Below are 12942 nucleotides of genomic sequence, written 5' to 3'. Positions count from 1 at the left end.
GCTTTCTTTGGTTTATACTGTTCAGCGTACAGCACCTTGCAAAAGTTCATTTTCATTTGAGGTCACCTTGGCTGTGCAAGGAGGCATGGCCTATTTGTTATTAACCACAACACTCCGCAGGCTGACAAAACACAGCCAACTCTTGTCACAGATCTGACATGAAAAATTTAGAATGAGCCAGACAGCTCTTGATCCATTTCGCTCAGTAATTGTATTAGGACAAAAAGCACCTCTCTTCTCTGGTTTAGACCAGTTCAGCCACTAAAAGAACTAGTTTCTAAAGATAAGTTAAAGAAAGAAAAGTTTACTTCAGTCCTTCATTTGCTGCTCGATACGAGTAGAAGTAATTCCTGAATTCCTCAGGCTACATAAAGGGCAGGTGATCAAGGTAAGAACAGGCATTCATATTACCTACCACAAAAATTAGTTAAAATGCATCATTTTCATAATGGCAGAACTGCCTTGAGAACTGTTAAAACTTGATGGACAGTTCTCTTCCCATCCCCACTAAGGAAGTGGCCTACATAAAGTTAATTTGGTCATTGACCGGATGGCGTATATTAATATTCTTTTAAAATCAATAATTAACTCTACAGTGTGTGTACATTTTGACTAAGGCGATCACAAATGTAGTAATTGTGGTGATTGGCTTGCTATACTTTGTCAAACTGAAGAACTTTGAGGGAAAAAAATCTGATAGCAACTCAGACTGGGACTAAATTCTATATTAACAAAATTGTGTTTACCATAAGTAAGAAATTTCTACTGAGCTCATTAGTGATGGGAAGAAAATAGTTTACCAGCCCTGCAAGGGTCTGAGGAGTCTACATTTTTCCTTGTCCTGAAGTGGGATGAAAAGTTGAAATCTTGAAAACATTCACAAATCAAAAATCTGATTAATCCGCCCCCTCATTTTGAAATGAGTCAATCAAAATGTGTCATTTTGAAAAAATATTAATTTGATCATTGATTTCAATCTTGACCTTTTTTACCCTTTAAAGTATATAATTTACTGACAATTTCAACATGAAAGATGAAAATTTTGTTTAATAAATGTTGAAATGGGCTATTTCAGCAAATTTGACACTTGTTTTCAAATTTTTTCACATGGGGAGATTTGTTGAAAATAAACAATTCAGGTTTGATGACCAGTATTTTCTGATGAAAAAAAAATATGTTTTACTATGAAATTCCCAAGCAGCTGTACTGCTCACATTGTATCTCAGCCATGTAAAACTAACAGGTGTTATACTTCATTTTAGCATGTTCATAGAAGGTTCTGTTTTTCTGTACCTTAAACTACTTAGTGAATGAGTACGAGTAATGCAATGAAAGCTCAGGAAAAAGGATATATATCCTCTATACAAAACAAATATTGACTTCATTGGATAATCTTTATACATCCCAAACATTGACTTCATTGGATCTCCATACATCAGCCCATTTAACACATTTTGTAAAACTCATTTATTGTTTTTAGGCTTTCTTAAATGTCCTTGGTGCTTTAAAAAAGAGGAGATTTGAAAACCTGTAGAGCTGTGAGGACCAAACATTACAAAACTGAGTTAAAAAAGAAAGCAGCTTAGGGATAGTTCCCTTCCCTTCTTTGCTACTGAGTGGAAGAATTCCATAAAGGGGTGCAGTTAATGGTGTAGGTATAAAAGTGTAAGCTTGGGTGTGATTATTTTTAAATGCATGGAAATAATGTGATCAATTGCACGTTTCTTCTGGCCAAGTAATTGCTGTGTTTGTGCATGGAAATTAGCTAATTACAGGCATGAATGATCAGTGACGTGATTATCTGCAGTTTGCACATGCAGTTACTGAATATAAATAGTGACAATAGCATGCACAAAGCAAATGAAAAATTGCTTGTACATTTTGCATGTGTCATCACATGTGCCTGGTTGTGAACATCAACTGTTTGTGAAAGAAAGAGAAACAACGAAAGATTTTATAAAACCAAATATTAGTATGCATGATTCCAAGAAATATCTATTTAAATGTAAAGGAAAAGGCATTTCCCTTTAATGAGGTAAATGGTCCTTTTGCTATGTTTGCAACCCAAATACCAGATTGTGTTAGGAGTGAAACTGACACAGCACAGTTCAGTTTCCCTGCCTAGTTTCCAGATGTGATTAATGGCACAAGCAGTCCAGCCTGTCTGCCCATTGCTTTTGTGGACAGTAATGTCAATTTCAAGTTCGGCACCCAAAGCATGTTATCACTTGTGTTTGGGTGGTCCGGTGTGTCTAAATCCCCCGCTGGGCACAGGAAGAGGAGGAGAGGGCAGGATTCGCTCCCCTGTTTGACTTAGAGGAGCTGTGAGGCTCATCTCCCTTGACAAGTAGGCACCCCAGCCCACCCCACCCCACTGCCAACCTTCCACCCTGCCATGACCGCTCCCTGGGGGCCATCACTGCAGTGTGTTGTACCGCAACACTTCTTCCTCCCCTGCAGGCTGTGCTGCATAGGGAGCCCTCTTCTTGCTGATCCCCTCACCCCAGTCCCCCGCTCCTTCCTCTCTTCCTCACTCCTAGGAGGAGGAGGAGAACTGGAGGACCATGAGGAGAGAGGATTAGAGGTGGGAAGCACAGAGGGTGCCCCTCTCTGGGCTCTGTCTGACCCAGATTTTTTTCTCAAAGAGTTGGAAGCAGTAAATAGGAAGAAGCAAATTACACACCTAAAATTCATCTGGTCTCCCACCAGCATTGCAGATAACTTGAACAAAGTTAAATAGTTTTATGTACAGGGTGTGGTAGGTGAGGCCAGTGAACTGACCAACAAGGAGAGTGAGGTAGCTCCGAAAAGCAGAAACAGCACCTGCAATCAGGTGTTATCACAGGCAGGCTACGTCTACACGTGAAGCCTACATCGAAATAGGCTATTTCGATGAATAAAGTCTACACGTCCTCCAGGGCTGGCAACGTCGATGTTCAACTTCGACGTTGCGCGGCACCACATCGAAATAGGCGCTGCGAGGGAACGTCTACACGCCAAAGTAGCACACATCGAAATAAGGGTGCCAGGCACAGCTGCAGACAGGGTCACAGGGCAGACTCAACAGCAAGCCGCTCCCTTAAAGGGCCCCTCCCAGACACACTTGCACTAAACAACACAAAATACACAGAGCTGACAACTGGTTGCACACCCTGTGCCTGCAGCATGGATCCCCAGCTGCCGCAGCAGCAGCCAGAAGCCCTGGGCTAAGGGCTGCTGCCCATGGTGACCATAGAGCCCCGCAGGGGCTGGAGAGAGAGCGTCTCTCAACCCCTCAGCTGATGGCTGCCATGGCGGACCCCGCTATTTCGAAGTTGCGGGACGCGCAACGACTACACGGTCCCTACTTCGACGTTGAACGTCGAAGTAGGGCGCTATTCCTATCCCCTCATGGGGTTAGCGACTTCGACGTCTCTCCGCCTAACGTCGAAGTTAACTTCGAAATAGCGCCCGGCGCGTGTAGCTGTGACGGGCGCTATTTCGAAGTTAGTGCTGCTACTTCGAAGTAGCGTGCACGTGGAGACACGGCTGCAGAGTGGGAGCAGTGGGGAAGTGGCTGCTATGAATGAATTAAGGCCAGCTGGACCCACTCCAGGCTGCCTCAGGCCTTTTAAAAGCCTTCCTCCGGTAGGGAGCAGAGAGAGGGAGAGGTGGTTGGAGAGGGGTGAGGATATGAGAGCAGGCAAGGACAGAGTGGTGAAGGAGAACAGCTACATCAGAGACAGCAGGGGAGGTGAGGAGCTCCTGCAGGGAGTGTTTGGGCTCTCTGCCCCTAGTAACCGCAGGGCTCAGCTGAAGGCTGGAAGGACTGGTTATTCAGCCCAGGGCTCCTACCCTGCCCTTCAAGCCCAGGGACCAAAGCCTGAACCCTGGCAAGGGCAAGCAGTCCCCATGCAGTGGGACTGGGGCCCAGGAGTTGTACTGACTCTGTCATAAGCGATACTGACCTTTGCTGTATTCTGCCCCCTTCTATACCCCAGGAGAGCCATGGAAGTGGCGGGGGAAGCAGCTGGGTCCTCATGACCCAGGAATCCCCCACATAAAGGAGCAGGGAGGGGTTCTCTTGCTGTCATAAGAACCCTACCCCCCGCCCCAAGCCCAGGGACAGGTCTGGGTGGGCGGGAGGGTGCGTGCTTGTGTCCTGGCTGTGGCATAGGCAGGACGTAGCCGTGGACAGGCACTAGACTGTTAGTGCACCCCTTAGGAGGACCGGGTGGGATTCGGTCAGTGCCATCCTGCAGCTGGTCTGTGGCTGACGGGCTTCGTAACCCCTCACAGCTAAAGCCAGTTCCACTGCTGTCCTTCTCCAAGTCCAAGCACAACACCCAGTGCTCTGTACCTGTCAGTTAACACCAGCGATGAGCTCAAAACAAACGAACTTGATTAAAAACTTAATGATGATTAATTAATCATAATTAGTGCCTGGCAATTAATTGTGATTAACTTTTTAAATCATTTGATGAGCCTAAATTTGCCACAGGTGCAGATGATTTTCTGGGTGCACTTTGACTGGGTAGGCTTATTGAGCCAGCCTTTCTACCACCCTTTACAGCGTGAGGGTTTTCGCCCCGCAACCGAGGCAGCGTCACCACCTTAATTCTCCCATCAACCTTCTTGCAGCACCAGGCTGGGTGAGATGGCGTCCATGTTCCGGAGCGAGGAGATGTGCCTGGCACAGCTGTTCCTCCAAGTGGAGGCTGCCTACTGCTGTGTTGCGGAGCTTGGAGAGCTGGGCCTGGTCCAGTTCAGAGATGTACGTAGCTACGAGCGGTCCTTGGGTATGGAGGCGGGATATCGGCTATTCTAGGCCATTGTAAATGTGGTTAGTCCTCAAAAATGGACAAGCCGGGACAGTGGATTAATGTAGATGTCAGTGGTGCTGGAACAGTGGTTGTTGTGGGGGTATTGAGAGCCATTGAACCAGACTGCACGCCTGGGACATTAGGGAAATCTCTCTAAGCTACGGGTTGTGGCAGCACCCCCAGCGCCCCTCGTTCCAGCACCTATGCCTAGCCTCAAAATCAATCCCTCCTACCTGCCCAAATCACCAAATTACCTTTGGTGGTTTCCCAAAAGTGGGCATCCCCAGGAAAGAAAACTGCTGCGTGAGACTCCTCTGTACAAGGAGGAGACCATGACGCATTTATATGTGACTTGAAACTGAGATTGAGCAGTGGCTGCCTATAGCAAATGACATAGCAACTGAGAAACCCTGGGTGAATTAAAAGACCTGACAGTCCTCCTGTGGGCTGTGGAAAATTGGTGAGTATTTTTTCTGCAGGGATGCTGTTGGGAGCAATGGAGGATGCTGTAGTGCAGGCAGGGTCCAGTGCTTCATGGCTTCTATCAGTGCAGATAAATAGTTACTAACTTGCCTAGCATAAATAAGGTATGTGGCTGTGCCGCACAAAATGGCAGCCGGATTAGTTTTACCTGTGACGTTGGCATGGCCGCCCCCAAGCAGAGCTTTGGCTATTTAAAGACACGAGAGGAAAGGGGGTTCAGAGTTCAGTAGACTATCAAGACTCTTCCAGCTAGGACCCCCCCGTTCACAGCCAAGTGAGGTCGGCGGCGGGGGAGAAAGCTTGTCTGCTGCCTGTTCAGCAGCACTCTTGGCTTGAGTTTAGGGACCTTTGTTGGGTTCCTCAGTGACAAGCGGCTGCCAGAACTTGCCCTGTAAGGAAGAACTCTCCTTTGGCAGGGTCCAGGGCAGGCTGTCTTGGGCAAACCATTCTCCGGTTGCTGTTGTGCAGGAGGTCAGCCTAGCTGGTCCTAATGGTTCCCTCTGGCCTTCAAACCCATAATATCCAGAATGCCTCTTCTGCCCTCGCTCAGACTTTTGACAGCTGGAGAAGCCAAGACGGAAATACCCTTTCAAGTCCAGGTTGAAGCAAACTGATTGGCTGAAGAAGTTTATATTCCCATTCAGAGCCATCCCTGCCATAGGACGAGGAGGAGCGGCCGTCCCAGGCCCTGCACTTTTGTGTGTGGCCGCTAGTTATGCTATGGATGGGAGAGAGGTGGGTTTTCTGAGGTATGGCGTGGGCAGCAGACGGCGGTGGCGGCAGCAGCAGCAGGGTGTTGCTTCCCCTAGCTCCACCCCTACACTCTCCAGCCTGGTGCAAGTGGCAGCCTGCTCTGCTCCACTTCACCCTGACCTCCCAGCCTGCTGAGCCCTGCTTTGTCGCAGGCATCCGGGAGGCCAGCTCAGCTGCCTGTGGAAGAGTGGGGCTCCGCAGGTCAGCAAGGCACGGCAGAGCAGGCTGTCGCTTGCACTGCGTGGTGAGTCCAGTGGGGGGTGGCGACCCCCAGCTGCTGCTGTTGGCTGCTGCATCTTGCCCCAGATTATCCATGGCCAGGCTGTTCAGGGAGGGAGTCAGGCTCGGCAGGCAGGGTCTGTGGCATGGCTGGGGGGTTGCTTGGGGGCCCCACACCTGGGCACTGGGGAGAGTTGCCCCAGGTCCCACCACCCCCTTGGGCTGGCCCTGTTCCCGTTGTGGGTGTGGTGCTTGTTGTGTGACTCGGAGACTAGAAGGACTAGTGAGATATAAATGCAGCATCTTTCACTAACCCTATTATGCATTGAAACTAAAACGCACCCAGCTGGTAATCTGCACTCAGCTCTGGGTTGGGTTTGTTTTTTGATTTCTAGCTGAATGTAAATGTGAACAGCTTCCAGAGAAAGTTTGTGAATGAAGTCAGAAGATGTGAATCCTTGGAGAGGATCCTCCGTAAGTAGACATTTGTACAATGCTACCGGCTACAGAAGATTTGTAATCTAGTCTTGAGAAAAACAAAGTGTTCCAGCTCCCGACAGTGAATGGAATTTGTTCTAACGGTGCCAAAGCTTTCATCAGAAAGCCTTTCTATTTTCATCGGAAGGCTCCAAAGTGTTTGCACGCACCAATCAAGTGCCACTGTACCACTGGGTGGGGTGGATGAGTTTTATGTTTCACGCCTATTTTGCATTTGGGTAAAGTCCGGAGAAAAGAGGTTGAGTGTCCGTATAAAATGACCTAATAAGTGAGTGACTGAGCTGGAAATGAAACCTGGAATCCTGATTCCTAGTTGGAACATACCTCCTCCAGCAAAGCCAGGAAACGTTACCAGCTGAAGGGTCCATGACATTCTTAGTGTTTCTATTTCTGAGTGTAGGTGAGGGGCAAAGAATGACAATCACTTGACATTTCTAGTGCTAATCACCCATTGTTCTCCAAGCACCTTGCAGAGATGGCTGAGCAGCACTAGTATCCCCATTTCATGGGTGGCTGTACTGATGCCCAGAGAAGGTAATTTTACATCCAGCATCTCACAGCAGGTCAATGGCACAACTAGGGATAGACTGTAGGTCTCCTATCTTGCAGTCTGCAGCCCTATCCCTTTTGGAAGGAGGCCCTGGACACTTAAGACAGGCGCTGCTGGTTGGGAAGAGGGGGGTGAAAGCTGTTGGCGGCTGGGGGCAGTTTTTCAGTTGGCGCTGGTTGTAGGTGGGTGTGTAAAGTGGCACAGTCTGGTACAGGGAACATGTGCTGGGACTTGCTGTTCCAGGTCGGCTAGTGGAACTGCAGGTGCTCAGCAGGGCTCTATTTTGAAGTGTGTGCAAAGAAAAAGCCAGTGGCCCCGGATATAGGGCCAGATTCACAAAGGGACATAGGTACCTGAACTGCTGTTGTGGGAGCTCAAATCCCAGAATCGGGCCCTGGTGTGATTAACCCCTCGACCTCCCAGTCAGCTGCTGCTGAATCATGTAGGCAACAAAACTCCTTTAGCGGGAAGTGGAGAACATGCTGGGGAGCAGAGCAACCTGGGGCCGGGCTGCTCCTCTTCCCCACGCTGCTGCCAGTGACTGCAAGGGGGCCAGGCTGCTGCTGCCAGTACCATTAGTCTGCCCAGCCCCATCAGCTGGTGTAAGAGACAGGGTGGGAAGGGGCAGAGTGGGGTGGTAGCTGGGGCAGAGGGAGGGTGCCTGGGCCCTTCCCTGTGCTGGTGGGGGAGTCCCTGTGTTCCCCTTCACCTGTTGCCCCTCCTGTGTTTCTCTCTGAACATGCACACTGCTGCCTGGCTCCAGACACCCAGGGCCCAGAGTGACGTGTGAATGGGGGGAAGATCAGGCTTCTGCTGCCCCACTCACTTGTGGGGCCCAATCTGCTAAGCAAGCCAGAGCTTGCCTACCAGACCACCCCCCCCCCCGCCCCAGGAGAGCTTGCTCAAAACAGCAGGGGGGAGGGAGGAGAAGAGTTTCTCCTAGCCCTTAGTCAGGGGCTAATTGGCTGCCTGGAATGTGGGCAACCCAGGATTCAAGTCTTGCTCCAGCTGAGGGCAGATGTGATTTGAACAGGGATCTGCTACCTTTCAGGTGGGTGCCCTAATCATTGGGCTACAGGGTATTCTGGTGTGGGGCAGCCTCCATTTTTCCTGGGGAAGCTCTTGCCCTTGGCTCTTAGTCCCACACAGCGAATCCCAAGAGACAGCGAACCCCGCCCCCCCTTGAGCCTGGACCTAGGCTCTGACCTCCCTGAGCGGGGAAAGCAGGCTCCCCTGGCTTTGCACCTCCCATTCCCGAGCTCAGGAGGGTGGCATGCCAGCTTTTGTGAATCCCATTCTCAGCTGCCTGCCTCACTCCTTGCTTAGGAGCCAGGGTGCCAAACCCAGCCTTTTGGTATTAGTGAGGTGGGGCAAGGTCCAAGGTGTCTAAATAAATCTATCAGATTTAAATGAACCACGCAACAAAGGTTGGTCAGCAGGAGGTGTTTACCACCAGTGTAGGTGAGGAGCAAAGAATGACCATCACTTGGCATTTCTAGTGCAAATCACCCGTTGTTCTCCAAACACCTTGCAGAGATGGCTGAGCAGTACTAGTATCCTCATTTCACGGGTGGCTCTACTGAGGCCCAGAGAAGGTAAATTTACGTCCAGTGTCTCACAGCAGGTCAGTGGCACAACTAGGGATACACTGTATCCCTAGTGGGCCCAATCTCTTGGGGTGTTTTAGTAAAAGGTACATTGGGCTATATCTATCTCATATAGCTGGAAGGGACCTTGAAGTCATTGAGTCCAGTCCCCAGTACTCACTGCAGGACCTACTGTAACCCAGACACTTATGTGTGATTAACTGTCCCATGTAATGGTAGCTAGACCCCCTCACAGAGAGAGAATGTGTCCTCTGCAGCCTAAGTAGTGAGTCATCCAGCCTTTAGCTTAGTCTGTAGTAGCTCCTGCACTTAGCCGTGGAGGGCTGGGGTTTGAGTCTGCCTGTAGGTGGTTACACTATTGCCATCGCTGACAATTTTTTTTAAATGTTTGCCACAGATCCCTAAATAGCCCACTCAAGGCTTGAGCGCAAAGCTCTGGGTTTAGCAGGCTAATACTCAAACCACTGAGCTATCCCTCTGCCTTGTCTGAGGGAGGCTGCAGTAGCTGTATCACTTGAGATTTTGAAACTGTTCCGCAGAAACCAGAGAGAGCTATGTTGAAAGGCACAGAAGGCAAGAGAGAAGCTACAACGAACTGGTGATCATTTTCCACTGCCACGTCTGTGACTAGCTTAGCTTCGTACTATAGTCACGTGGCCCAGCTGTTTGCAGTTATCTCATCTGGAGAAGGAGCAGCTTCCATGCTGCTGAGGGAGGCTCCAAGGAGCCAGAATCTTAGGTGTCAAGGAGTTCCACAAACGCTCGGTATCTCTCCTAGAATGAATGTTGAATTACATTTGACTGGTGTGGTCGTGTCACATAAGTCACCACTGCAGGCCATGTCGGTGACCCCAGGGAAAGCCTAGCAGTGCCTTTTGTGTGGTTTCCTTGCAGGCTTTCTGGAAAATGAGATGGGAAGTGATATTGTGATCTTCAAGCCGGAAAAGTATCCCGAATCTCCTCTGCCTCGAGAAATGATCGACTTGGAGGTACAGAATTTTGTCCTGCCTGGGGATGGAAGACACATGGAGTGAGGTGGGGCAGGAAAGCGGAGTGAAATGACACATATACCCACATATTTAACACCTCAGGAAAACCCTGCGGCTCCCTGAAGTGAAAGAATGTGACTCATCAGTGACAATTCTCATGGGTTAGCCATGTTATTCTGTAGTTGTAGCCCAATTATGTGTATTAGGTTAATAAAACTGCATTTATTTGTCACTTTCTGGGAATAGCTTTTCAAAGTGCTTTATTGCAAAGGGGAGTTTGCATAATGATCCCCCTTGTTGTAGTGGGGAAACATAGGAACGGAGAAGTTAAATAAGTTGGTCTCTCATGTTAGTGGTAGAGCCAGGAAGAAAATCAAGGTGTTGACTTACAGTCATGTATCTTCGCAATGGAGCTGTTCAGAGACAGGATTTATTTATTCTCAAGCCTCCAGATATAGTGGGAGGTTCTTCGAAGGTTCAATCTACGTGCTCTTCCTTTAGGCATTCTGTGTCTGTAGTCTTTACACTTTTATGCTATTTGTTCCCTACCTTCTTTTGGCTGCTGTCTATGTTAGATGGCTTTACCAAAACACCCTGGTTGGTTTGTGGCTGAAATGAAACCTGGTGCTGTTAACTAACACCTTCAGGGTTGTATTATCTCTTTTTGCCTGGATTGAAACATCTGACTATTAACTATGAGTGGGATTTTCAAAAATCCTAATGGAGATGGGCAGCTCTTCCACACCCCTTGGAAAATCCCACCAAAGACCTGTTCATGACCTGTTTCCATCATGATAAACCCCCATGGTTTCATGAGAAAAAATAGCTTTTGGCCGTGTTATTTTTGCTTGTAGTGATTACTGTGATGACTGGAGGAAGCCTGGTTTGTTGAATGCTGTTAAATAGAGTACCTTTAAGATTTTGGCTCCTATTCTCCCTGGGTGTTATGAACCTTGTATCCTTACCTCATACAGCTGGAAGGCATCTTAGAAGGTTGTCTGGTTCAGTCTCCTGCCCACTCAGCAGGACCAGGCACCATCTTTGGCAGGCATTACTTTTTTCCCAGCCCCAAAGCTCTTTGCCACCCCGCATTATCTCAGGGACTGAGCACACAACCCTGGGTTTATAGGGTCAACAGTCAAACCACCAAGTTGCCTGCTGCCTCACGGAAATGCATGGTGAGATCTGGAAGCTGTGTTCTGAAAGTTGAAGGTTGCATTTGGCATTTTGCTAATTTGCGCTGTCGTGTGTCCTAAAAGAAACCATTGATTCAGAAGCACAGGGGTTGTCTGCTTTTAATCCAACTAGAAATGAAGATTACATCTGATTGGTTTTAATCAAAGTTGACTTTCCCTGTTTGGGAAGAGACCATGATCCCTCTTCAGGCAGAAAGGTGGTCTGCTAGCTTGCCTAATTTAGTGTGCAAATATAACTTTGAGTTACTGCATGTCACAGACATAGTCCGCTAGGATTAGGGGAAGGTTGAGCCTGATAGCTGTGCGCATATTCTAAGAAGAAAATGCACATTTAAAAAAGTTCATGGCACAGTCAGGGATGTGGCAGCCTGTAAAAAGATCACTGAGGCTGTTGTTCATCTTTCCTGTTTTGTTTTGGCTGTAAACAGACAGTTCTGGAAAAACTGGAGGATGAGCTGCGGGAAGCCAATCAGAATCAGCAAACTTTGAAACAGAACTTTCTGGAACTGACAGAACTAAAACATCTCCTGAAGAAAACTCAGGACTTCTTTGAGGTGTGTTACTCTGAGGACTTCTTCCTCAGATGTGTTCCTATCTGTCCACTTTGTTCTCCTTTATTTTTGCAGGGGGGTTGAAGAATTTTTAAGTTGTTTACGCTTTTGGTATCTTTGAGGGTGGTTAAAAAGACTCCAGGTTTCCTTTACTGCAGGTTTGAAACCACATTTTCCAAGGTGCCTTGGTGAGCCTAGCTCTCACTGGGCCTCCTAGCGCCTAAATCTCACATAGGCTTCTGTCACTTAGACCCCTGAAAATTTTAAACTTGGTCTAGCTTTCTGTGGAAAACTGTCTTCCAACAAACAATAGCAACAGTAAAGACGTGACAACAGATAAGTACGTTGGAATATACTAGTGCTTTTTAAAAATAATTTCACAAGAAAACGATGATTTCTGCTTCCAGACTGAAACCAATCTTTCAGATGATTTCTTCAGTGAAGACACTTCTGGTCTGTTGGAATTAAGAAGCACTTCTGCTGGAGCAGCTGCAAAGCTGGGGTCAGTGAGGTTATGTGCTTATTTTAATAAGACCACCACAACTATATCCTTACTTTTACTTCCACCAGCATTAATAAGCTGTTTTCAGCACTATAACCCAGACTTAATGGTGTGCTGAATTCACAGCCTATCTTCAGATGGCTTAGTACAGCCTGCAGTTTCAGTCTCGTAATGCATTGTTTAAATTGACAGCAACATTTGTGTTTTGAAGGAGACAATAGATGCTTAAAACTCTGACCTTTATAGCTCTCAGTATTGCTAAAAGGGATGGGCAGCCTCTGAGCTCCAGGTCACTGGTTCAAATGTCCCTAATGGCTAGAAATCACTGACAGCTGTTGGGTGACTTGTGGTAAACTCAATGACAAAAATAGAAAGGAGCATGTATTCTGGCAAGTCAAGAGTTAAAGTGCCATTAGGCAGGCTAGAGAAGAATTTGAAGCACTACTATCAAAAGATGCAAAAACCAATAGCAAAAGTTACTTTAAGTACTTCAGGAGCAGGTAGCCTACAGACCAATCGGGGGGTCACTGGATGATCAAGATTCTAAAAGAGCACTCCAGAAAGTCAAGGTCATCACACAGTTGCTAATTGAAATCTTTGCATCTATAGTCATTAAGGAGGTTGTGAGGGAGATTCCCACATCTGAGCTGTTCCTTTTATGAATCAAATCTGAGGAACTGTCTCAGATTAAGGTGTCGGGAGAGGAGGTTTTGGAACACATTGTTACATTAAACATTAATAGCTCAGCAGAACCCGATGGTGTTCAGCCAAACGTTCGGGAAGAACTCGAGT

At 47.7% G+C, this 12942-nt stretch overlaps 1 protein-coding gene across 7 annotated transcripts in view; it reads left to right on the top strand.

Moving 5' to 3' along the window:
- Positions 1 to 248: 248 nt before the first annotated feature.
- The window catches only part of ATP6V0A4 (ATPase H+ transporting V0 subunit a4), a 43149-nt gene continuing 30455 nt past the window's right edge, over positions 249 to 12942 (top strand). For 4 of the 7 annotated variants that reach the window (XR_012647245.1, XR_012647246.1, XM_075007411.1 and 1 more), the window contains exons 1-5: positions 4621 to 4753; positions 6653 to 6731; positions 9807 to 9901; positions 11526 to 11651; positions 12056 to 12150. Coding sequence is in view for 5 of the 7 variants with exons in the window: in XM_075007411.1 (XP_074863512.1) it covers positions 4637 to 4753; positions 6653 to 6731; positions 9807 to 9901; positions 11526 to 11651; positions 12056 to 12150 (512 nt within the window). In the remaining 2 variants the exon portion in view is untranslated. Of the gene's footprint in view, positions 389 to 4604; positions 4754 to 6161; positions 6283 to 6652; positions 6732 to 9806; positions 9902 to 11525; positions 11652 to 12055; positions 12151 to 12942 lie in introns of those variants that run through there. The other 3 variants (XM_075007380.1, XM_075007385.1, XM_075007396.1) reach the window with 3 other exon arrangements.

This window comes from Carettochelys insculpta, chromosome 1 (assembly GCF_033958435.1).
Source record: "Carettochelys insculpta isolate YL-2023 chromosome 1, ASM3395843v1, whole genome shotgun sequence".
NCBI classification, from domain to species: domain Eukaryota; kingdom Metazoa; phylum Chordata; order Testudines; family Carettochelyidae; genus Carettochelys; species Carettochelys insculpta.
This window is presented reverse-complemented; position numbering and strand designations above follow the sequence as displayed.